General features: G+C 37.0%; 1 protein-coding gene across 1 annotated transcript; it reads right to left on the reverse strand.

Annotated features, from left to right (window-relative positions):
• Window positions 1–1,295: 1,295 nt before the first annotated feature.
• Window positions 1,296–25,350, reverse strand: LOC107158041 (myosin-2). The gene is made up of 38 exons (XM_015504485.2): window positions 25,135–25,350; window positions 24,892–25,035; window positions 23,278–23,434; window positions 22,045–22,072; window positions 21,847–21,961; window positions 21,656–21,748; window positions 21,063–21,126; window positions 20,839–20,937; window positions 19,704–19,807; window positions 19,046–19,184; window positions 18,587–18,705; window positions 18,348–18,497; window positions 17,007–17,177; window positions 16,609–16,918; window positions 15,920–15,993; window positions 14,903–14,990; window positions 14,697–14,814; window positions 13,461–13,584; window positions 13,236–13,372; window positions 11,611–11,866; window positions 9,785–10,027; window positions 9,528–9,704; window positions 9,298–9,443; window positions 9,124–9,214; window positions 8,645–9,034; window positions 7,900–8,026; window positions 7,102–7,220; window positions 6,779–6,975; window positions 5,886–6,069; window positions 5,643–5,808; window positions 5,417–5,541; window positions 4,957–5,265; window positions 4,567–4,770; window positions 3,916–4,041; window positions 3,654–3,824; window positions 3,467–3,571; window positions 3,256–3,351; window positions 1,296–1,657 (listed from the first exon to the last, which is right to left on the reverse strand). Exons 1-38 carry the CDS (start codon window positions 25,336–25,338, stop codon window positions 1,505–1,507), a joined length of 5,823 nt encoding a protein of 1,940 aa, XP_015359971.1. The 5' UTR covers window positions 25,339–25,350; the 3' UTR covers window positions 1,296–1,504.
• Between the last annotated feature and the right edge of the window lie 1,823 nt (window positions 25,351–27,173).

Genomic DNA, 27,173 nt, shown 5'->3' on the forward strand with positions numbered 1-27,173 from the left:
CACAAATCACACAGCAGTCCAGACCCCAGTCATCTGACTTGCAGTCCCAAACACTTCCTGGTGAAATTCTTCTATCTGGAGTCAATTAAAGCCATCAGGAAGAGTCTTGCAAAGGATGTGGGTCCAAGAGGGGCTTTTGTAGTCAACTGTTAACTCGCTTTGTTACTACAGGTACATCATTTTGTTTTCTTAAATGTCTGTTTCTTTATTAGGCATCTGTAAAATGTAGGTAATAATTCTCAGGAAGAGAGAACATTTTAATAATGCTCTCAGTAGGATTTGATGGGAATTTTAGACAGACTTTTGTTCTACTTTAGAAAAACTATTCAGTAAATGGAAAGCAAGACTTTATTTATTTATTTATTTATTTATTTTTTTGGGTAATTACTGCCAAGTTAAGAGGCACTTCAGCATTCACAGGTGATATAGGAACAAAGTGAAAAAGGGACGGATACAGTAAGAAGAGCAATCCCACACCCTTCCTAAATCTGGTGTTACAGCATGAATCCAACTTACCTGTTAAATTGCCTCCACGGGTCTAATTTAAATCATTCTCACATGGTGCCATTGAAGCCAAGATATTCTTGCTTTCTATTTTTACAGGAAGTTAGCATTTAGCTTTTCTTTCATACTGTCCAGGAAGTTTATATTTTTGGCTTATGTATCTCAGCTGTATCTAGTTTAAAAATCTTAATCTTCCAAGAATTTTTCTCTCAGTAATTTAGATAGCTACCATGTCTACTTTTTGTACCAAATTCATGTTCATCACTATGTGTGTATACATTTTATTGATATTCTTGTTGTTGATTTTGATTCTTTACATGATTATCTAGGAGGCCATGAAGTCTGGAAATATTATAATATATAAAGTAATAATCTCTATGGCTCCAGTCTTGATTGCTACCCTGTGTCTTTCGTAGGGAGAAAGGTCACATCTCATTCATCATATCAAACCGTACCCACACTATGTGCACAGCATATTAGTATTAATATTGGAAATCTTCATGTACCAACTAATTAATACTTTTCATTTGTGTTCTTTATCAGTTATTAAGCAAGGAGAATTAATGATGTGGTTCAGTCTGAATTGCCCATGTGAAAATACAGCTAGTGCCATTCTTTGCGTAGACCTGAAAAATTAGAGGAAGCAGGAACTTTCTAGGATTTTACTATACCCCAAATATCAGGAAAGGTTAGAAAGAAAAATTATATCCAGATTTCTGTTCACCAGAACTGGCTTCTCTGATAAGTGACAGCTTCATAGTTTTCAAGTATTATCATAGTGGCAGGTTAAATGTGATTGCTCAAGAGGCTTGAGATTATTTAAACTTTCACATCATTTTAGGAGAGAAAACAAACAAAGCCTAAGGATATGGTTTGCAAAATATTCTGTACTTTTTATTTCCTTCACAATAGGGTAGAATAGACAAAATTACAGAGGAAAATGACCAAAGACTTCACATTTTGTGCCTCTCTTCAGTCATTCCATTGCATCCGGACTTGATCACTCTTCACTTATAATTTTTGTATGAACTTCCCGACTCTTTACCCGCAATTTGTTGACCTGAGACTCTGCAATGTCAGCCCTTTCCTCTGCTTCCTCCAATTCATGCTGGATCTTGCGGAATTTAGATAGATTTGTGTTGGATTGTTCCTCCTGAGAATAAAAATGGAATTGTAAGAAGCCCTAGACTAAAGACTTAAGGGATGAAAGGATTTGGCATCTATAGATAAGCAGAATCTTACCATCTCCTAGATTTTGCTTATCATTGAAATTAATATTGTGATTTAACTGGGGCTTGGTGCCTCATAAATAATCACATCCTTAATTTTTAAACCAAAGCATATTAAAAGATGTGTACCACAAATAGAACAATAAAAAATGTTAAGATCAGAGGAGAAGGAAAGAATATTAAAGTCAAAGTTGTTAATACTTGATGTTAGATGATGACTGTTCCCTAAAATTAAGTATTCTTTATCATATTAAGGATGAATTTAATAATAGTTTTTAAAATTGAAATAAATGATGTATTTTACTATGAATGTTTTGGCACAATACATTCACTTTTTTCTTCCTGCTTTGGATGTAAAAATTGTACTGACAGACTCCCTAATATAAAGTAATCCTTACATTGTAGGAACTAAGCCTATTTAAATACCAATAGAAATTTTCTTTAATAAAGTAAGGGTCTTACAACTTAGTAATTTACCCATGCTACAACTACACTCATGAATAAAATGGCCTGTATTTTCTTCCCCCTGTTCTCTCTTGGACAGGTTCTGGTATGAGGGTTATGCAGGCTTCTTAACATGAATTAGAAAGCTCTCTGTCTTTTCCCATGATCTTGAACAGCTTACATAGCTGGGGGATTATTTGTCCCTTGAAATTTTGAAAGACCTGTCCAGTCCTGGGTCCATTTTCAGAAGTAATTCTGAAATAACTTATCCAGCCAAATTGGTAATGTATATTCTCCTAGAAAAATCATAAATTTCCTCAGGATTTCAATTTTTTTGGTAGGTTTACATAGTAATTACACCAAAATTTTTTTATGTCCATGGTTTATTTCTTTTCTTATTTATAATGTTGTGAGTTTATATTTTCTCTCACTTTCCCCTTGATTAAACTACTCAAAAGTATATCAATTCCCCAAAGTTATTAGATATAACTAAAATAGTCAAATTAGAAAATATTACACTCTAGTTAATCAATTTATCAATTTCTACCTTTTTTAATAGTGCTTCTTATTTCCATTGTTTTGTTATTCATAATTTCTGGATTACACTGTCCACTTATTAATTTATTTTTATTTTTGACTCATAATGAAAGCACATACAATGAAGTAACTTTCAGTCAATAGCTTTGACTTCATTATGTAGGTTTGTAAAAGTAGCATCTTCCTTGTAGTTTTATTTATAATTAATTATTCAGTAATTATGATTTTTATTTTAAATTTATCCAAAGAAATATAAAGGAAAGTTTCTTCTTTAGCATTTAAATATAGGGATTTTTGTTTATATTTTCTCATCACTTGGCAATTTTAGCAGACAATGACCAGAGATTATGGCCTGTGTTATTTCTGCTTTTAAATTTTTGTTTCTTTGTTAAGTGAAAGTTAACTTTTAAAACCAAGCTTTTGATATTACAAATGATAAGAAATAAAACTACAAAAATGAACAGGATAATGAATGTAAATACCTATTAGCTTTTCTTAACCCAAGGACTTCATTCTTCCCTTCTACTTTAAAGATACTTACAGCCTCTTCTGCTTGTCTCTTGTAAGATTTCACTTTTGCCTGAAGTTTATCTACCAAATCCTGAAGCCTGAGAATATTTTTCCGATCTTCTTCCGTCTGAAAGATCATAAAAACCATAGGACCTTATTTCTAAAGCGCTATTGTATCATTGTATATGAGCATTTCACATTGATTTGGAAGAATGCTTAGGTGATAAAAGTTAATGCTGTACCTGGTAAGTGAGTTCCTTCACTCGCCTCTCATGTTTGCGCAGACCTTTGACAGCTTCAACATTACGCTTTTGCTCGCTCTCAACCTCCCCTTCCAGCTCACGCACCTGCAAATAGGTAGGCTCTTAGAAAGAACTTTAATCAAATCAGGCACTGGAAGCAGAAGGAAATAGATATTGGGAGACCCACCCTGGCCTCCAGCTTCTGGATCTGCTTCTTGCCACCCTTCAATGCCAGCTGCTCAGCCTCATCCAGACGGAGCTGCAGGTCCTTCACTGTCTGCTCCATGTTCTTCTTCATCCGCTCCAGGTGGGCGCTGGTGTCCTGCTCCTTCTTCAGCTCCTCAGCCATCATGGCAGCCTGGTTAGCAAATAAACCAAAAAAATCAAGAAAATTATTTCTGTAGGCAGTCGTACTGCTAAATTAATGGAGAACTATGCCTGCTACTCACATCAGTTATTGCCTTCTTGGCCTTCTCTTCTGCATTGCGGGCTTCCTGGATGATGTCCTCCATCTCTCCTTGCATTTGGGAAATATCTGTTTCCAGCTTCTTCTTGGTGTTGATCAGGCTAGTGTTCTATTTTAAAATAACATATACATCTTATTATGCTATTAAAGTACCATTTTTTGAAAAAAAATTAGGTTAAAAACTACAAGAAATGCTTTCAGTATTAAGGAATCTTGTTATGTAGTGCAAATAAATAAAATAGAAATGTTATAGAATATTGAACATCTTCAAGAACATACTTCATAAGCAGACAAAATAGCTGTATAATATTAAAATTATCATTTGCCAGTGACACCATTCACAGGGATAAAATAATAATGTTCACAAGATTCAATTTCTGCACAATAAAATGTCAATATTAATAAGAAGAGTCAGTAAAACTTAAAAAATAATAGACAATGAGTTAGCCTTAGATTATTATAGGAAGTGAGTCAATAATATTTGTTTAACATAAAATAGTGGAAGTTTTCTCAATAATACAGTAAAAAAACTGATGAAAGTATAAAACCTGGCCGTCACATAAAAAATTCAGGCCTGTATATTCTGGGCATGTAAACATCAACCAACAGGGGAGTTCTTTGTTCTAAATCCCACCTGGGTGTGGAGGAGCTGGACACGCTCACTGGCATCCAGGAGCTCCTGTTCTGCGATTTTCCTGCTCCTCTCGGTCTGCTCCAGTGTGGCCCGCAGCTCCTCAATCTCAGCCTGAAGCAGGTTGGCTCTGCGCTCAACCATGGCCAGCTGTTCCTTCAGGTCCTCCTGGCCCCGGAGAGCATCATCCAGGTGCAGCTGGGTATCCTGTGCAATGAGAGATCATTGAGATATCATGTTCTCAGGCTGCAGTCATTCCAATTGTCCTGGAATCATCTTTTTGTTTTTTGGCAGCGCTGGGGATTGAACCCAGGGTCTGTGCATGCAAGACAAGCACTCTACCAACTGAGCTATATCCCCAGCCCCCCGGGTCCATCTTTTGAAGCCATTTACCTTGAGTATGCCTTGAGTGTTCCTATAGTTCCTCAGGGCCTCAGCAGCCATGCGGTTGGCATGGTTCAGCTGGATTTCCATTTCATTGAGGTCTCCCTCCATCTTCTTCTTGATCCTGATGGCATCATTCCTGCTCCTGATCTCAGCATCCAGTGTGCTCTGCATTGACTCCACGATTCTAATGTGGTTTCTCTTCAGCTGGTCAATTTCCTCATCCTTCTCAGCAATTTTCCTGTCAATTTCAGACTTGACTTGGTTCAGTTCAAGCTGGATGCGCAGGATTTTCCCCTCTTCATGTTCAAGAGATGCCTTAAAGACCGCAAAAGATGACATTAGCAAGAAGCATTTTGAAGTTTTTCTGCAAGGCATTAATTTTATTCTGTCTATCTTTTTACAACCTACAAAGATGTATTTAATTTTTTCTGATTTGTTTGTGTATAAGATACAATTCAATCTGTACCTCAGCTTCTTCTAAAGCAGCCTGAAGTTCACACTTCTCTTGTTCTACTTGTTTCTTTATTTTCTCCAGTTCATGGATACGTTTTCCTCCCTCTGCAATCTGCTCCGTGAGGTCAGAAATCTCCTCTGTTGTTTGGGTAAAAGACAGGTAAGGACTTGGTCAAACACATGCATGAGAGAGAGATTCCTCCAAGTCATGAATATTATTGAAAGTGAAAGGGACTCACGCTGCAAGTTTTTGTTCTCTCGCTTCAGGGTTTCTAGCTGATCCAAGGATTCCTCATAGGCATTCTTCATCTTGAACAGCTCAGTACCAAGGGAGCGGGCCTCCTTCTGGGATGCTTCCAGCTCAGCATGTGTTTCCTCATATTTTTGCTTCCATTCAGCCAGGATCTGAAAAATCCAGAGTGGTTACCTGCTGTATAGGGCAGAAAAAAGTGACAGAGAGCAGTGAATGCTACAGACATCACCTTATCAAAGTTCCTTTGCTTCTTGTCTAGGGCTGCACAGGCAGCATTGGTCCTCTCCACATCAAGCATGAGGTCCTCAACCTCATTCTGCAGCCTCTGCTTTGTCTTCTCCAAGGATGCACATTTGGCATTCACAGCTTCCACGTGTTCCTCAGCAGCCTGTAACCTCTGAGCCAGCTTCTTCCTGAAAAATTATATAAAATTTTAGGGAGAAATAAACATAATAACAATCACGAATTGTTAGCATACTGAAGCATATTGGAAACTTCACACTAACGTGATCTATTAGTTCAATCAACAAACATCAGCAAGCTTTTTTTATAAACCAGTCATTGAGACAACAATGAATAAGACAAAAATGTTCCCTGCCATAAAGCTTACAAACTAGTGGGAGAGATAAACAATAAGCAAGTCAGAAAAATCCATGACCACACTTTCAGATATAAGTATGACAAAGAGAAGTAAAGTAGGGTACTGACAAAGAGAAGTAAAGTAGGGTACATTATGGGCAACTACTTCAGGTATTCAGGAAAGGCCTCCCTTGGGAGATAACATCTGAGTCAAGTCACAACATCTGAAAGAAGTCACAATGAGCTAGAGGGAGACCAGTATGGAAAGTATTCTAAACAGAGGGAACTGCACAAAACCCTAAAGCAGCGATGAGCTTGGTGTGCTTGGCATATGGCTTAAGCTCTGTAATTAGTAATCATTTGCCATTTTTGATTTCTTAACTGGATTTTAGTCTTGTGCAGTAGGGACTACTGTTTGCTCCATTCATGAATCATTCTCAGGACTTGGTAGTGACTGGCAAATAGAAACTAGTTAATTAAGCATTGTCAAACTAATTCACTGTGCCAAGTTTTCAGCACATTCTTTCAGTGCTGTGCACATACTTAGCCTCCTCCAGCTCCTCTGTGCGCTGGATGGCATCGGTCTCATACTTGGTCCTCCACTGGGCAACCTCACTGTTGGCCTTGGACAGCGCCCTCTGCAGCTCCGCCTTGGATTCTTGCTCCTCCTCATACTGCTCCCGCAGCAGGTCACAGTCATGGCGGGAGGACTGCAGGGCGTGGGCCAGGGCATTCTTGGCCTGTGGAGATAGTTATGCCTTCATTTTATTGGATGTTTAATTGTTTAATTTTTAAGTTTCAATTCAAAACCGTCTAAAAGTTGGTATAACTGTATCTGTTTATGGTCAACTCAGAATAATTGTTACCTTTACTTCTTCTTCAAGCTGCCTCTTTAATTCCTCAATCTGTTGAGTAAATGCTTGTTTTCCCCTTGATAACTGAGACACCAGAGCTTCTTTTTCATCAAGCTGGCGTGAAAATTCACCTAGACAAAGAAATAGCACATTGTTTTTTAAATGAAGAAAATATTCTGCAAACCCATGTTAAAAATAAATTTTATCCTTATCCCCCCAAAATGAATACTCAGATTATTGAATTCTATATTGGCATCTTCATAGTCAACGCTAAATTTGGGTATTTATGGTGGAACTTCCATATCAATCCATATGAATAAATATAGCTCAAATTTTTTGTCCTCTCCATAACTAATTATTTTAGCCTTTTATATGTTGCAAAACCTTTTGAAGGCTGTCAAAAAGGGAGATAAAATGTCCAATTCTACATAGTTCCACTTCCATAGACTTTTGAGAGATAGGCCTATCCATTGCCCTAGTCGTTAATTTAATGTTGATACAAATTTTTTTAAAAAAATGTGTCTTGACAAAGAAGTCCTGAACCCATGCTGGAATGACCTCTATTCCAACATCCCCTTTGTGAAAAATAAATATTCAAGGCCTTTCTGGAGCAGAGCTTAGTTTAGTTATATGAAAATATTTATTCCAGAGTTGTCCCCAAATGACCTTGCATTTAGATGAAGAGTCTGAGCCTTTCAATGAATCACACATGATCTCAGTTGCTTTTATTAGACTGCCACCAAATCATTTGTTCTTAACCATATCATCATCACCACCACTCTTAGGCACCAAACAAGAGGGGAGGTTTACCAGATTCAGTCTGCAGGCGTCCCCTCTGGGTTGTCAGGTCATTGATGAGCCGCTGCTGCTCTTCTTCTTTGGATTTCAGTTCACTCACTTGGTCCTCTAGAGTGCGGCACATTTTCTCTAGGTTTCCCTACAGGATAAAAAGCGAAAGAAGGAAGTGGAGACCCTTCAAGATAGTGATCTTTGCAGCAGCTAAGAATTCTCCCCAAATGAAATATCTAATAATTGTTTTGATTCATAAGTCAAATTATCTAATATGCACTGTGATATAGAAGAATTTAATTATTTTTATTTTACAAAAGCTAGTCATGAAGCTATGTGCAGTATTAATATAAAAGTTAAATAGTAGGTTTCAATTTTAAGATTCCACAAGAATTATATGGTACATACTCTAAAGGCATATTAAAAACTACTGCATTGCCTTTGTATACACTGAAACCTTGCTATTGGATAATCGAAAACATGGGAGAGTTGTACTCTCAAGTTGGGGGACTGAAGAACACGAATGACCTATTTTCCAAAGCTAGCACTGTTATTATAAATGGGGTGATACTCTGCTGTGCTTTGGTTTTCTGTTTATTTATATGTTAAATGAAAATAATTAAAAAGGCTTTATTTATTTTATGCTTACCTTCTTGGATAACTGCAAATAATAAATGACTTAATGTGTATAATGTGTCCTTTTTGAACTATGATGTGTCCATATGGGTTAGTGTCATTAATGTCAGTTTTCCCATATCTGTTGTACCTTAGCTTTAGAGATGGTCTCTACATTACTAGCAAGGTCATCAATCTCCATCTTCATCTCACTCTTCTCTTTCTCCAGCTTCTGCTTGACCCGCTGCAGGTTGTCAATCTGTTCCCCAAGTTCAGCCACACTGTCTGCATGCTTCTTCCTCAGGGTGGCAGCTGTGGCTTCATGTTGCAGGGTGGCCTCCTCCAGGTCCCTGCGCATTTTCTGGAATTCAGCCTCCCGCTTCTTGTTCATCTCAATCTGGGCTGAAGTGGCTCCTCCAGCTTCTTCCAGCCGCTCACTGATCTCCTCCAGTTCCCGAGAGAGGTCAGAGCGCTGCTTCTCTGCTTTGGCCCTGGAAGCCCGCTCTGCCTCAATTTCCTCCTCCAGCTCCTCAATGCGAGCCTGGAAATGGTGGAAAATACAAACTCAGTTTCTTGTGCCAGTCATTTATTTTTCTTGTTGAATTAAAGTGATGGAGATCATGTACTTACCTGTAACTCCTTGATCTTCTTCTGCAATTGAATACCAAGTGCCTGTTCATCTTCAATCTTGCTTTGCAGATTGCTCATTTCAAACTCTTTCCTTTTGGAAAAGCAGCAAATGGCAATAATTTAGTTCATACCCAGCAGTGGAAGCAAATTCCTGAGCTATTCTTTCATACTTACTTTTTGAGCTTTTCATCAAGTTGCTGTTTCTCATTTTCAATGTCCATTATAGACTCTTGGGCCAACTTCAAGTCACCTTCAAGTTTCCTCTTAGCCCTTTCTAGGTCCATACGAAGTTTCTTTTCTTGCTCCAAGGACCCTTCAAGCTAAATATAAATTATGTTGAGTAGGAACTAGGAATTCCCAGTTTCCTTTAGAAGAAATAATTTCCTTGATAATGCTGGACTTACATCATCCACTTGCTGTTCAAGCTTAATTTTAGCTTTGGTCAGGGTGTTGACTTTGTCCTCCTCTGCCTGCAGGTCATCCAGGGTCTGCTGGTGGGCCTCTTGGAGGGCCTTCTTCTCCTTGGTCAGCTTAGCAATGGTTTCATCCAGGCCTGCCATCTCTTCTGTGAGGTTTTTCACCTATAGGGGTTAAGAAAGAGGTGACCTCTGCTACTGACTGAGAAGAACCTGGATACAGTACAACAGAGTATGTTTCATACCTTGTTCTCTGTGGCATGCTTCTCCTTTTCAACCTTGGCCAGTGTCAACTCAAGGTCATCAATGTCTTTCTTCAGTTCTGAGCATTCATCTTCCAGTTTCCTCTTCTTGGCAGTCAGCTCAGCGTTGATCTCTTCCTCATCCTCAGCTCTCTCGGTCACCTCTTTGATCTTGGCCTCAAGCTGGATTTTGGTTTTGATCAGCTGGTCACATCTTTCCTCTGCATCAGCCAACCCTTCAGCTTCCTTGAAATTACAATTGAGAAGAAAGAATAAAATACTTTACACTGATAAAAGTATAAATGTTTACAGTTTTTTTTCTTGGATTTCCTGTATTCACTTGTTTATGTCTTCACAGATTTTGTTTCATGACCACTTACTAAAGAGCAGTACATTTTCATATGTAGAAAAACCAAAAAGTATTGGTAGTTGACCTGTTCCTTTAGAAGAGTGTATTCCACAATAGATTAGAAAACCTCTCTCTCAAAGGCTACCGTTAATGTAGAAAGCAATTAATGACATCAGAGAACAAAGAAGTTGGGCCAAGTTTGGCTTAATAAAAGAATTGGTATTTGAGTTAAGTCTTGAGAGATGGATAGTATTTGGGTTTGCAGAAATCAAGTTATTAGGAAGAAAATCATGGTGGGGGATGGGGAAGCATTCCTGCCAGAAAATTTCCACCTGCAACTGCTATTGAAATACATTTCTTTGTAGTACTGAAAGATGACCCTGGTTATGATGCTTTAAATTCAAGTTGAGGCAAAAAGTAATCAAAAAATTCCTGGCAACCCACTGTTTCCAATTAATGGGAACAGAGCAGGCAGAAAATGAGAGAAACATGAAATTTATATTCACCAGTGATCCTCCATATCAACTTTTGAATACACAGAAGAATATATTCTCTGTATAGATATGTAGTGAATGTAGTGGTGTAGAACAGATTCTGAGTAAATCTTTGGGGAGAACAGAAAAAAATTTGGAATAGATTTGAAGGGGGTAGAGGCAATAAAGAAAAAAAAATGCAAGGGGAGGCTCTTTTTTCCTACTGTAATCTTGAAGGAGTTATTATACTGCCCAAACTTGACAGCAGAGACTAACCTTACCAGAAAAAAAATATATGATTTTGTGATGAGTAAATTATACCAGACCAATTCAATTCTTTCTAAATGAAAAACAGTCCTATAAATTACATTTCCAAGTTGATGGAAGCAGTTCTAAAATGATTGGCCCAAGAGCGAGCAGTGAGTAGCTTGGACAGAATAGGAGAGAACTGTAAGTAGGCAGAGCAATTTAGATACTGATGAAGCAATCTAGGTGTGGATGTAATAGGGTACTGACTATGGCGATAGATTGTAAAGAGTGGATAAGAATTTTTTATATCAATAATTAACAATAATTCAATAAAATTTGGTGTTGAATGCTGCCATTTTCCAGCTGTCAATATTGTAATTTAAGACTCATGGACATTAAAAAAGTGTTCAAGGAAGCTTCAGGAAAAAAAATCTCCCTCTGTGATGTCCTCCCCTTAATATTTTATCTGGGATTACTTCATGTTAAAATCACTTTCAAGGACTTTCTTCAAAAGGAAAAGACATAAATCCTGGAGTTTAATAAAATTGTAGAATGAAAGATGATGCACATTTCTACCTAATTGTTGTGGTGCTGTATGGAAGGGATTCAACAGGCAATGAAGGGATACATGGAGGGCTTCAACTTTCTCTCTCCAATGCTTGTCTGCTCTGCTGACTATCCAGCCCATTGCCCATAATGGTCAGAGTTCTAGCACCTGCATTCTGATTAGCAATACCCAACATGCTACCCCAACTTACAGACTGAACTTGGAGCTGCAAGTCATTTTTTTCTTTTAGCAGTGACACCATCTTTTCTTCTAATTCCTTCCTTTTTGCCTCTGACTTGGCAAGTTCATCTTTGGTTTTCTGGAATTCTTCCTTCATGGTGGCCATCTCCTTCTCAGTTTCTGCACTCTTTAGCAGAGGTTTGATCTTAAAGAACAGTTTCATCCAGGGCCAGTGCTTGACATTCATGAAGGATCGTATGTTGTATTGGATACAGAAGATGGACTCCCTAAAATTCAATGGCTGCAAATTAGGTATTGTGTGGATGATGAAATGAGATGAAATTTAGGCAGCAAGAGTTGGAGGTTCTGTCCCCACTCTAATCCTCACCTTCTTTGAAATGCACAGATTAAGCAAGTGATATTTTGGGGGTGATAGTTGAGGATTTGCCATTCCTCTACTCATTCCTCTACCTCATTGCTTCTCAAACTTCGGAATGAATAAAAATGACCTGACGGGATTGATAAAACACTGATTCCTGAACTCCACCTCCAAAGAGTCAGATTCAGAGGATTTGGGGTGGGACCTGAAATTGTGCACTTTTAACAGGTTAACAAGGGATGGTGATAATGCAAATCAAGGACTACACTTTGAGAAGTACTGCTGTGCCTCAGTGCCTCTCAAACATTCTTACTAAAATACCATAAGGGAAGCAGGAGGTGAACACGACCTTTAAAGATTGTGGGGTATCTGATTAAAGATGCTAGAATTTATTTGACAATCTCTAGTATTATATTTTAATGTGGTGTGAATTTTGCATTAACTCTATAATATCACATTTGCTTTAATTTAGGTTATTTGAATAAATTATTTACCCTCATATATAGACAATTATTTACATATGTGTGTGTGTGTGTGTGTGTATTTAGGACCCAAATTTATTATTTTTAGTAAAATAGAATGCCACAGAAGTTTAAGCATAATTTCAAATAGTAAAAATAAAATTTGTTTTATGTAAATTGTTTATATATTTACACATATGTGTGGATATACATAGAATGGCAACGTAAAATGCATATATCACTATAGGTCCTGGTCATGTATATCCTGCAGCCTGAGAAGCCTAGCACTATAGTCTTTGAATTCTGTCCCTTCAACAAATTAGATCACCAGGAAGCCATATCCCTTGATGACATTGTATTAATTTACTACAACAAGTCTTTCATAGACAAATGCCCTTAATATTTTAAATCATGATAGTTCAATAATAGAAATGATCAGATGGAGGAAGGATAATACAGGATTATATCCTGTATAAAACCATTCTTGAAAATGCTATACATTTCAATGTCCTCTCTTTAATCATCTGCCTAATAAATCATATTAGAACCAAGTGCTACAGTAAAAAATTGTCTCTGCTTTCTCACTGATGTATTTTCTCTTGTTAGATGAAAACTATGAACACTTCATGCTTCTCAGTTTTTTACCCAAACACTCAGAATATATTTCATGGTGATGATCCTTTAAGTTTTCCTTCATTTCTCTATGGGACTCTTACCATTCCTTCAGTGTCCTCAGCACAGTTGAGTCTTAACTGTAAGTCACCTCAAGGGTGTTTTTGAGGATGAAAGACATGAATAAACAGTACATTTTCATACCGTCTCTCCACCATCTTCTGGTACTCCACTCTTGCCAAGAACCCTCTGCACATGGCCTGGGTGCGGGTAATCAGTTGGGCCAGCTTGTCATCTCGCATCTCCTCTAGGAGCCCCAGAAGACCAGCTTTGAAAAAGACCTGTGTGGGGGCAGTGTTCCAGATTAGAAATGTTGCATAAAATTCAAAAGAACAGGAATAGTATCAGATTGGATTTAGAGAATGTTACCTTAGTGTGACCAAATTTATACTGGGTGTGGTCAATGTCAATGGACGCAAGGAGCTTCTCAGAAGCCTTCTTGCTGTCGATATACTGTCCTTCAGGGATAGCACTTGCGTTTAGTACCTTATATCTGTAAAGCAAATGCAGTTTAAAAAAATAAAATAATGCTTGGTTTACTAATAAAACAAATAATATCTAAATATTAAATGATTTATTTAAAAATAAAAGTTCTTAAAAATATTATTCTTTGTTCAAAGAGGGATGACATTGCTTACATGGATGGTCAACCTATTGGCTATCAAGTTGTACTCCATTTTACCATCTCTTAAAGAGTTGCAATTTTCTTTTCTGCCTCATCAGACCCTGTTCTCAGAAAAGAACTTTATAATCTTGTTCACATTAAGCTATAGATGACCTATAAAATATAATGTTATCCCTGCTTGATGAATTTGCTATTTAAAATCCTGAGTCCAAGAGTGCTTTTTATTGAAAAATCTGGTAGAAGATACTTCAGGTATGGAGAACTGCCCTAAACACTTAAAATCAAACTTAGGGGTGCATCGAGTCTTGAGCACTGAAGCTCTCTGTCCAACTCCACCAGGCCTAGACTTAGGAGAGACCTGCTCCCTGCAGTTGCCACCCAAGCTTATTCTTGGATTTACAAGACAGGCTTATCTAGGAAGGAGAAAAAGGATCTAAGGAATTGTGACATGTCCCCTCTGTTTCTGCAAAACACTTGGAAGCTTATGTATGAGAGAAAAATGAAGATAGATACAATTAAAGGAAGCAACAGAACAGGAATTATTTGAAGTTGTACATGCATGGGAGAGTTACCAACTCAGCCACTTATTAAATGTCTGGCTTTGGGCAAATAACTTATCTCTCTAAACCTCAGGTTATTCATCTATAAAATGAAGTCATGTTAGTGCCTACCTATACTATATTTTTATAATGATTAAATTAGATAATCCAAACATACTAAGTATTCAAAAAGATAGTTCTCAAAACTAAATTGAAATTAATGCACACACATCTGTAAACTAGTTGGGAGCTTGGTAAATTCAATGAAAATTCTACACAGTGGTTAAAATATAATATACCTATTAAATACCTTAAAGGTATTTTTGAGGTGTACACGTTTTTCTTTTTTGGCTAATTAAAATTTTTTCACTAAATTGTTCTGCTTGTACTAAATTTATTTGTATAAAACTTCAAGATATGCCATAATTAGGACAGTCTGACCTCTGCTTGAAATCTGCATAAAGGATTCTGCTTGGGAATCCTTTCCTACAGATGCGGATGCCTTCCAGCACACCATTACACCTCAGCTGGTGCAGGACAAGTTCATGCTCCATGGCACCTAAAAAATACATATATATTTCACTGCAGAGTTCTGAATAAGGGGGTGTGGCAATCATGTCTTCTTCTTTCATTCTAGAACTTCTTACCTGGAGTTTTAGTTTCATTGGGAATGATACACCTTACAAAATGAGGGTGGGTGCTCCTGAGGTTGGTCATCAGTTTGTTCAAATTCTCCTGTAAAACCAGGAAAAATCCTGTCATCTCAGACTGTGGACATGGTAATGAACAGTTGGCAGTGTTTATAAAGCCAGTCTTTATGGCTGGGTTAAATGACCTGAATGGACTGTTTTCATTTAAAGGAATAACTCAAATGTTTCTCCTGAGATTAGTTTCTTCCTCAGTACATTTTTCTGAATTTAGGTTGGCAGGAGTTACTCACAGCAACCAAATGTGCTTCTTTTCAGTTTATACCAGCACTGTCCTTCTTTCTACCTACATTCTTGGCCACCCACAGACACTTACAAGGCCACTGCTACCCATACTAGATGATCACACTCTCTTCTACTAAACTCTATAGTTCTTCAAAACAAAAATGCAAGCCTGCACACAATTGAACTTTTTCTCATAAATATAGCTCCCTCTTTCCAGCTCTGTAAAATTTTAGGACATAAGATTATCTATAAGTAAGCTTATCTACCAGTTATAATTGAGAATTAATTTAAGAGCAAGGACACCATGTGAGCTTTGTTGTAGGTTATCTGCTAGATGTCATTAGTCTTGCCAATGTCTGTTAGTCTCTCTGTGTACATGTCATTGTTCCTTGTCAGACTCACTAGATTATGAATATAGAGCATTAAGTTTTATGAAATTTCCTATCACATATTCTTCACTATTTGACTTAGCATGAAAGGTGAGATAACCATTTCTGAGTAATTTAAATCCTTTCTCTCCAAATTTAAATCAATAGAAGTCATTAGCTAATGTCAGTTCTTTCCTAATGTCTCTTGAAAAGAAGATCTTATGTTTCTGAAAACGAATTTATGGGCTAGGGGTTTAGCTCAGTGTCTAGCACATGCAAGGCCCTGCATTCATTCCCTAGTACCAGAAAAAAAATTCCCAAAGTAACTGGGAAATGTAATTTCCCAGAACAATTTCTTCCTTACCCTGAAAAGGGCAGACACAGTCTGGAAAGAGGAGCCCTTCTTCTTGCCACCTTTCTTGGCAGCTCCACTTGCCTCTGGAGAAAAAGAAGTATCATTTCAATGTGGTTCTGAATCAACAGGGCTATCCTTGCCAATTTGCAGATGTCTGTGCTTTTCTGTGTTCATCAAATGGAGCATTTCCTCACTCTCTTGGTGCCTCTGTTTGAATTGTATTTTTAACTAAGTTTGCATCCACTTTTCTGTGATTCATTCTTCATTGGGAAATAATGTGAAGGCCATTCCCTTTATCATATAGAAATGGACACCCCGATATTTGGACATTTAGGATATACTAACTTCAGAAATCATCAATAAAGCAAGTATAGAGAGGCAGAAGTTGGTAACTACATTATCTTAAATATCTCCAGATATTCAGTGTAGTGGAAGAAGCAGAAGCAATCATAGAAGCTGAGGCTTTTCATTGGTTGAGAGTATGATAGTTCCTCCTCTCTCACTCTTTGCAAGTAGGACCCCTATTTGTAGTGACTCGAGCCACACATGTATAATTATAGACCAGCCTGCCTACTCAATGCTTAGGGGAATAATGGGTTTGGCCAGCAAACATTCTGCCAGGACTATGAGTTTTCCAGCCTCAATCTAACATCACATTTTGTAATATCTACAGAAAATGTTAGACTTTTGGGCATTACCTGCTTCAGCAGTTTGAGCCCCAGAGAAGAGGAAAGCTAGAGTTTTCAATGAAGACTTCTGGTACAGTCCAACCACAGTCTCATTCAGGGGGTCCTTGTTCTTGTCCAGCCAGCCAGTGATGTTGTAGTCCACAGTACCAGCATAATGGATCAGGGAGAAGTGAGCCTCAGCCTTGCCTTTGACCACCTTAGGCTTCTGGAAGTTGGCAGACTTTCCAAGATGCTGCTCATACAGCTTGTTCTTGAAGGAGGTGTCTGTTGCCTTGGGAAACATGCACTCTTCTTCCAGGATGGAGAAGATGCCCATAGGCTGAATTTAAGACGAGGTAAAAGGCATGTGGGTAAATGTGAAAAGCAGATACATGGGCAGTAGAGACCAAGTAGACAGAGGAGGTTACCTTCTCAATGAGCTCAATGCAGGCAGCCAGGTCCATCCCAAAGTCAATGAAGGTCCACTCGATGCCTTCCTTCTTGTACTCCTCCTGCTCCAGCACGAACATGTGGTGGTTGAAGAACTGTTGCAGTTTCTCATTGGTGAAGTTGATGCACAGCTGCTCCAGGCTGTTGAACTAAATAAATAGATGTGTTTACTTCTCTCTTAAAAAATTGAGCATTTAAAAAAATACAGTATTTTTAAATTTAAAACTTTTTGTCCAATAGCCTTTAGATGACAGATGTGAAAATCACTGGACCAAAGAGATTACTTTGAAATAAAAAGTAAAATGTATGGAAGGTTTGAAGATGTGTGGAATCTACTATTTCTCCTACTACCATTTTATAGAAAATCCTATTAGTATTATTTTCCCCTGCATTTGCTAAAGTTTACTCAGGTGTTTTATTGAGTTCCTACTTAATCATCCCATATTTATTCCCATTATCTTCTACATCTTTTAGAGGGCTCCTAGTTTTCAGTGGACTTATGAGCCAACTTGCAACCCCTGAGAAATTATCTAGGAGTCTACATTATGAGGAATTCACTTTGGTCAGCACTTCAAGTGAGCAATAATTACCACTTCTATTCTTTAATATGAAATGAAAAAAAATCATAATACCAAAAATCACGTGCAGTATGAGAACATACACTTATATTTTAAAACTCCACCAAAATGTTAACATTAACATTAACTAGATATAAAGTCCAATTATGTGGAATATTTTCCCTTGATTTTTTTATATTTTATGTAATGTCCAAATCTTACTTTAATAATTAGGAAGAAGATAAACTTCTTAAAAACTATAAGCAGGAAAAATGTATCTCATGATCAAATATGAACTTTTATTTCATGATATCACATTAATGAGCATTAAAAGCTAATTTCATTTATGAATACTGAATCTAAATTATAAAATTTTTCTCAGCTTTTATTATCTGTTTAAGTATTTCCAAATGATTCCTCCACTATATTTTCAGAGCATACTTAATCACAAGGTTTACTTTGATATTTTCACATTAGCTTCATTTTGTTTTGTGGGATTTTTAGAATCCTCCTCCCTCCACAACACCAGATTAATTCATAACTCCCTTTGGATCACTTAGCAATTCAGGTCGTCATTAAGCATTTTGTTTCTCATAGAAGTGGAATTGCCACTACAATAAATGATTTGTAGCTGCCAAATAAATCTAAGTCTTAATATAACTGACAGTTGTAAGAAAAGGTCATGATATTCATAAAATCTTTCTTGTTACTATTCCCATGTCCTACTATAAAAATCTCTTCACCAGCCAGCTACATACTCACATCAAAAATCTCAAAGCCAGCAATGTCCAAGACCCCAATGAAGTACTGTCTGGGTTGCTTGGTGTCCAGTTGCTGGTTGATGCGGGCGACCATCCACAGGAACATTTTCTCATACACTGCTTTGGCCAGAGCACCCACTGCGTTGGTCACCTTGAAAGACAAAGACAGAGCTCTCAAAGTTATGTAAGGGCTATAAAAATGTTCTTTGTCCTGGTGATGAATTTGAATTATGTACCTACCTGCTCTACAGTCTGGCCTTTGGTAACATACTCATTGCCGACCTTGACCCTGGGGTAGCAGAGGGCTTTGAGCAGATCAGCAGAATTCAGACCCTGGAGATAGGCTGCCTTGTCAGCAACTAAAAGGAAAACAAGGTAGAACAATTTTATTATGGCCCAAAGATACCCACTTCCTTAAATTTTTTAAGCTACGTGTGTTTTGTACAGTTTTTTATGTATCACTTTTTGAAATTTCTTGTCCATTTTTTCATTAAGTTAAAGACGTTGGTAATGGGTAGTTTGCCCTAAAGAAATTTGGAAATGATAGAAACTATCTAATGCCCATGTTTCACACAATATATTATTTTGGTATAAATTAACACTCAATTCTTAAAAGTGAATTTGTCTTCTCTAGGAAAACTCACAGGAAACAGGTTAAAAATGTGAGTCAAACAAATATGACATCAACTCGGCTGATACCTTCAGTGCCATCTGGCTCAGCTTGCTCTTCACGCTGCTTTTGCTTGAATTTCATGTTCCCATAATGCATCACGCCCCCCGTGAGCTTATAAATAGATACCTTTTCTTCATTAGTGAAGCCCAAAATATCAATAGCACTCTGTCAAATAATCAATAATGTAACTGTTAGGTTATAGTCCACACACTTGCTATTTATAGTTCACATTCCCACTCCTGACTTATTGGTCAAACTGAAACTACCAGTATGAATAGGGGGCAAGAAATTCCTTAGATTGGGCATAAAAGGTTTGGTCAACCAAAAACCAGCACAGAGCAATCTAATTTTAGGTGTGTATCATCTGAGGGTTCAAAAAGTAAACTTAGGGAACAAGGATAGTAAATTTAAGGCCCTTGTTATTTTGAGAGGTGGTTTGGTCCATAGAAAATAGATATAAAAATAGTTAAATTGCTTAAATCCCAAAATAATAAATTTTTAGACTATTAAGGTAAATTAAAATGTTGTAGAGGCAGATCTTAACATTTTCATAGACTCCAGGAGGCATGCATATGCTCCTAACACTTCAGTCTTTGCTATTTCCATGGGATACTAAATATTTATCTAAATGGACCATTGCTCTGACCCAATGTAGTAATTCCAGTTTTTGTGTGTTCTACTTACATCTGTGGCCATCAGCTCTTCCTGGTCATCAATGCTGGCTACACTGATTTCCCCTTGACTGACAAATGGGTAATCATATGGGTTTGTGGTAATCAGAAGCATTTCTAAATACATAGAAAAGAGCAAAGATAAGCATAATAATCTTCTTCATCAAAGCAAGAGATTTCTAGACAAATTCTAAGATCACTTTATGATGCTTGGTTAAAAGATGCTTGATGGGCAGTGAAGGGACTCTTAAAGGATATTTAACACCATCTCAAATCCCTTAAAGTTGTTGTCAGGGTATCTCCTATCATTCCCTATTTTTAAACACCATTATAATCCAAAAATCATTACATATGAAAAAAGTTGTATCTATAAGTAGTAATAACAGTGTTGACTATTTACAGTTTAATTTTGAAAACAACCTAAATATCATTAAAAGGTATGATATGATTAAGTAAATTATGCTTATTTCTAGAGTGGAACACTATGCAACCATTAAAAGTAATAATGTGAATCTATATTTATTGACATAGAGAAAACCATGATAGGTTCAGCAAAAAATTACAAAAGGGAATGTAACTATTATTTCAGTTATGTAAGTTGTATGTGTGTATCCATGTTATGATTTATGTATTGAAAATGACTAGAATAATATTTTAGTACTATAGTGATAGAAATTGGAAGTGTTATTTCAGTTTTCCTTTTTCTTTCTTATGAGTTCTTTTAGTGAGCACATACACATTTTAACAAAGTTACAAGCTGTTTATGCCATGCTGAGAATCCAACCCAGGTCCTTGCATATAGTAGGGAAGCATTCTACCATGGAGTTATACCCTTAGCCTGCAAAGTTCTTTTAAAAATTAAATAACAAGTTGGGTGGAGTGGCACATGCTTTTTATCCAGCTAGCTACTCAGGATACTGAGGCAAAAGAACCACAAATCTGAGGCCAGCCTGGGTAAATTGGTGAGATCCTATCTCAAAATAAAAACATAAAAAGGGCTGGGGATGTAGCTCAGTGGCAGAATGTTCTGGGTTCAATCCTAGTATCACAAAAATTAAAATAAAGTATGTATAAATTCAACAAAATTCAGACATAAATTCAGAGGTAATATTATAGGAATTTTGAAAAGGAAATATGATATTTCTTACCAATTAGTTCTGGTTTCTTGTTTGATGTGATCTGATAAAAAATATGGTAACTTCTTTCAGCCTTAAGCTGAAAGGTAACTCTAGACTTCTCTAACAGATCTAGAAGAAAACAAACAATACACGGGTAAAGTATAAAAATTCCTGTGATTTACAAATTTGATTTTTGGTTAATTTTATAGCTCATGAGGAACAGAAATTATTTTTGAGGATATTTGAGCACTTACATGTTTCAATATCAGCTGAAGCCAGTTTTCCTGTAGTGCCAAAGTGGATTCTGATGAATTTACCCTTGAAAGGAAAACTAATATTATTCCCTTATTTTTCAATAATATCAAATCTTTGCAAACTCCAAAACACTTGAGATGGTAAGGCTTTAATACTAAATCAATTTAGAGACGATTTGTGTCTAGAACTAAAAAAACAAACAAACAAACAAAAAAAAACCCTCCTATTTTGTAAATGAAAGAATTTTCTTTTATTTTAAAATTTGTACATTTGATACATATGCTAGGTGATACGTTAGTTTGATTTCATACTGTATAAATATATTAAAACATCATTGTCTGCCTCATAAAGGTAATCAATTATCATCAATTGAAAATAAATGAAAAATTTAATTGTGAATAATAATATAATGACAGATAAGAATGAACTCAGAAAAGGGCACATATCTTTTAAGACAGGATTTTTGATCCATGTTCAGAAGAAAAAAGTCAGTGTAATATAATGTTAATAAAAGATTCAAAGAATGTATTCACAAGCATCCCATCAATTTTGACCTGTGAACAGAGCCAATCATAGCGTCCAAGAGACTTACAAAGCGAGAGGAGTTGTCATTCCTCACGGTCTTGGCATTGCCAAAGGCCTCCAGTAGGGGGTTGGCACTGATGATTTGATCTTCCAGAGTCCCCTGCAAAGGAGAGCGCAGTCCTCACATCTGAGGCTTAGGAATTTCTTACCTGAGAACCCTAACAGAGCCTGGATTCTGATCCTGACAATCAGACCCACCTGCATTTTGCCAGAGGTTGCCTCCTCCTTCTTCTTCTCCCCAGTAACTGCAATTGTTGCAAAGTACTGGATGACACGTTTCGTGTTCACAGTCTTCCCTGCACCAGATTCTCCACTGTCAAATCACAACAAAATCAAATGAGGTCCCAAAGCTAGCAGCTATCACATTCATGAAAAGAAAGCATAAAATCTACTTACGTGATCAGGATTGACTGATTCTCCCGGTCTACAAAAGAGAAAATGTGGACATTTAGTACTGTTTTCTTATACATTTGTAAATGACAAAATAAAATGGAATTAACTTAATATTTTTAAGCCTGGGTTTTGCAATCCTTTGGGCTTTGTGGGTACTGGGTCTACCATCTTTCTAGTACCTCTCTTTTCTACTCTCTCCCCTGCTTTTGCACACATGCACCCATTTAAAATTAACACTGCCACTTTTATCTGTCTTATGTTCAAGTCTTTCAAGAAATATTTCATTTGAGGAGAAGATTCTGGGATGAAAGAAAATGTTTGAAAGCCAGAGTATAATTGATAATCACATGGCTCTATTTTCCTGAAACGTCAGACTTTCTTTTTAATACTCTACCATTAAATAAATAACAAAAGCGGACTTGACATTATGATTTGAGTATTGATGACAACTTTAGTTAGTTACATATTTTTTGTGGATGAAAGAAGTAATGAAAAATGGATGTTGGAGATATTTTTAGCATGTGGAAAAGTAAGAAAAATAGTAAAAGGAGGTTGCTGTGAAAGTACTCATGGGTTTAGTCATATTTTTCAGGGGAGGATAAAAGTTTGTTTCGATGTTTTATTCTAACAAGGAATTCTTCAAGCTCTTTCCAGAGGAGTGCTGGTACTTACAATAAGTCTATCTGAGACAATATTGTAAAAAACAGATTAACATAACTGTCTTAATACCTTATATACTTTAAAATTTTAGGACTGTTCAAATTGGCACCGGGGAAAGAGAAATAGCATTTGTAGCATGTTTAATTTATGTTCATTGGTCACAATTTATATTATTGAGAATAAAACCCTAGAGGCAAGGTTTACTCTCCTGTTTTTTGGCTTAGGATAAGTGGAGATCCAAAGTTTGTATGTGTGATTCTGTGTCTGAATGTGCATGTGTGTACATGTACACAGATATGTTTGTATTTTTGTTCAAATTTATTTGAATTTCTGAGTCATTCAAAAGTAAATTATTTAATCATGGACAACCTTTACTGAAGTTTAAACATTTAAGAAATCATTAGCCATTATATAATATCTCATAAATATACCTGTATCACCTCGAGGGGATAGTTTTGAAGTATGTTGAAATTGGTTTGGTTATAGAATCTCTCTCTCTCCCTCTCTCCCCCACCCTCTCCTCTATGGTTCTGCTCTAGAAATACTATGTACACACAAAACATCTGACCAACTCACCAGTCAGCATGAACTGATAGGCGTTGTCAGAGATGGAGAAGATGTGGGGTGGGGCCTCCTGGCGCTTTTTGCCTCTGTAGGCAGCCACCACCTCAGGGTTATACACTGGCAGCCACTTGTAGGGGTTGACAGTGACACAGAAGAGTCCTGAGTAGGTCTTTGCAAGGAAAGAAAGAATTACTACCCAAAGGCCTTTTCTGTTATTTGCTCAGTTCCATATTAATTGGGTTTTAACAAAAAGGAGGAATTAAAGTGAATGTTCTACATTTCTTTAAGGCATCAACATGAAAACTAGTTGGTGGATTCAGCAATGTGATAGCAACATCCTTGAGGGAAGGGACCATAATTCAGAATTCTTATTTCTCCCCTCAGAAATTGTCACAGTGCTTTTTTACATGGCAGGAACTGTAAAAACATGTTTGTCTATTTGCTTGTTTTTAAATGTGTTCTATGAGACATTTGTACTCTTTTAAAGAAAGTCATATACTTCCTTTGCAGAATTAAGATAATTCAAATTTATAACAACATAAATTTAGATATTAGCTAAATGTTTAACAATGAGGAAGTGATTAGGTGAACTGTAGTAAATCTTAAGGCAACATAAAACATGTTTTTGTTTTTTATTTTTTTAACCTTTAAAAAGGTAAACGTGACAGTATATAACAACACTGGGAATATATTTTTCAAACTATTTTAAATTATAAAGAAACAAGAAAAAATGATGTAAATATATTATGATTACAACCGAGGAATTTTAAAACATTTGACAACTAGTCCAGAACAGAACAACCAGTTAAAACAGAGTTGACCATAAACACCAGATACGCCTGTATAGGTGTCGCCCAGCTAAATATCAGCACTGGTTAAAAAAAGTATGAATGTAACAGAATATATTGAATTTAAAATATTTATTGGAAAGTGAATTATGTTCCAGGTCCCTGCCAGACAGTAGAAATAAAACATAAATGAGATTGTGTCCCTTGAGGAATTCCCAGTCAACGCAGGAGACAGTGATATAATGAATGATGCAGGAAAAACATGGCCAATATGATTGCAGGGACCGAAACAATGGGACACACCACCAGACTCTGCCTGGGGAAGTTGGAAAGGTTTCACAGAAGAGGTGGCATTCCAAATAGAAGGAACCAGAACACATAGATGCAAATTACTGTTATTTGGGCAGAGTGAAAATGAGTGAAATTTGTCCCTAAAAATCATTTTTAAGTGATAAAATATAAGTTTATATTTTCCCTCCTTGGAATGATTCTGCAACTGGAATGTGGAGAGGGGGGTGGGGAAGATGTAGGCAGATAGTTGAGATATAATCAGTAACCGCTCAAATATTTAATTATAGATCTGTGGTCAATCTAGTCAACAAAGATAATGTCCTTCCTTGGCTTTGAATGAAAAGATGTGCTGGTGTTTGCATTGTGCCTTACTAAAGTGTAATATTCATTATATAGTTCATTATAATAGTATAAACACTTAATTAGTTATGCTAATAGTGAAAATGAAAATATGTCACTACTTGGGACTCTTTATACTGCAGTGGAGGCCATGGGCTGATAAGGTACGCAGTGATGGTAATAAGGACCCCTGGTAGGGGACACTCACATAGATCATCCAGGCTGCGTAACGCTCTTTGAGGTTATACAGCACAGCAGGCTCATGCAGGTGGGTCATCATGGCCATGTCCTCTATCTTGTCGTATTTGGGAGGGTTCATGGGAAAAACCTGATCTTCCTTCACTGTCAGAGTCTAGTAAATAAGAAGGATAACCATTAACATCAATGGAGTGACCAAACCCTCCCTCCCCAAATTCAATGAAATATGGCAGGCTCCTGGGTCTCTACTCACCGCCCCTGCCTCAGTTTTTACTGTCACTTTCCCAGCTTCTCGGCTCTGAATTGTTCCTTTGACAAAGGATTCCTTGGGCTCTGCCACAAACACTGAGGTCTTGGCATCAAAGGGCCTGTTCTGGGCCTCAATGCGCTCCTTTTCAGACTTTCGGAGGAAAGGAGCAGCCTCCCCAAAAACAGCCATTTCTGAGTCTGAACTCATGGCTGCTGATCTCAGAGGTCCTAAAGGGATAAAACATTTCACACTGTAGACTCTGAAGGGCTCTTATACCAGTAGATATTCATATTGGTTGTATTCCACGGGCCCACTTGGAATTTCCACTAGGCAGTTCTACTGTACACCAGCGAGTTATTGAAACAAACGTAATCACCAAAACTGAAATGCATCAAAGATCTCTATGCATGCAATACTGTATTTAGAGCTTAACATCCATTATCTTCTTTCATACTCCAAGGCTCACATTCCAATCAAGAAACTGGGTTATTGTCTCAAAACTGCTGCTAAGTTGCTTGTGTCCTTGGATAAGTCACTTGATCTCATTGTCTTTAGGGATTATAATATCTCTTTCTTAATTCACAGCCCATGAGATATCATGATGATACTTTGAAAAAACAAGTTACTACTGAACAAGTAGTAATTTGAAATAGCTTAGGCTACCATTGACATATAAAATGTTAATTTACTATAATGTCACTAAAAATGCCACGTCTAACCATACAAAGAAAACTTTATTTTTTTCCTTTAGATGTATAGATAAACTTGCTCAAAGTGGATTTGGGGGGATTATAGTTTTATTTACCTTTGTTTTCCATTTTAGTGGAGTCTTAATAGAGTCACTCTAACAAAATTTCCTTGCATAGCAAATCCAGTCAATCAGTTTAACCCAGTTAAACTAGTTAATGATAAAACCAAAAGCACTGCTCTCCTTGCTGTTATGAATTTCCTTCTAAAGAATGCAGGCCTTGGTTGCTTTAGACTGTGCTGTCTGCAGGTTGCCAGTGGCATCAGTAGAATGCTTGGTTTGGCAAAGAATGCCACTACAGTCATTGCATGATCAAATTACTTGAAATCATTTTAATCTGCTATTCCAGTCTCTCTCTTTAGAAATGCAGAGTGTAGTAATGGGGCCGCTTAATGCCTTTATTACTGAAAACTAAAATTCTACAGTTTTTTTTTTTCATTTTATATAGCACTCAGCATTGCACAGAGTAACTTTTTATAAGGGCTTTAAAGAAGTTTAAAGGAGCATCTTCCTGAATACTTTTTTTCTTATTTCTTGGGCATCATGATTACTGAATGAATGCTAGTAGCAGGATACATTTTAATCAAATCTGAGCATTTTAGCAAGGGAATTTGAGTGCTGTGTTCTTCTTCTTCAGAGGTAAAATAATCTTCTATTATAAATGATTCTCTAGCTCAAATGTCACCTCACCAGTACCTGAGTCATAAACAAGAGTTTGAAAGCCCTCCTTCTCTCTCCCTCTCCATCCCTTTACTGTTGCTGGAAGGTATTTACTGAGGTAAGCATTTCCTCAAAAGGTTGCTAAGTGACACAAACCCATCCAAGAGCCTTTTGCATTCACCTCTAAGAAATGGTTAGTCCAAATCTTACCTTATTAGCAAGTGAGAAGATGTAACCGAAAGTAAGGCAGTTCTGTAAAATAAAAAGGAAAAGCACTTAGTTAATCAAAGAGGGATGGGGGTCCTATTTGAATTGCTTGCTATTATAAGCAGAAAGCAACAGAATTCATAAGTGTAAAAGGCCAAGTAGCAAGGCAGCAGCACCAGAACCAGCAGCCGAAGCTCAGGCGATGTGGTCAGTGTCCCCAGTGTCCCTCTTGAAAGTCCTGCTCCCACTTACCTTGGAGCTTTTTAAAGCAGGACGAGTCAGCTTCATTCCGAGGGCTCTTTTATATGGATAGTTATGGAAACAATGCAGCTGCCTCTTCTTTCTTAAGTCAAAAGGAATTGTTTGGCAAAAACCCTCTTGGCAATCTGGCGTCCCTGCATAATTCTCATTCATATTAAGAATGGTT

The sequence above is a fragment of the Marmota marmota genome, unplaced genomic scaffold, assembly GCF_001458135.2.
Source record: "Marmota marmota marmota unplaced genomic scaffold, marMar, whole genome shotgun sequence".
In the NCBI taxonomy this organism is placed as follows: domain Eukaryota; kingdom Metazoa; phylum Chordata; class Mammalia; order Rodentia; family Sciuridae; genus Marmota; species Marmota marmota.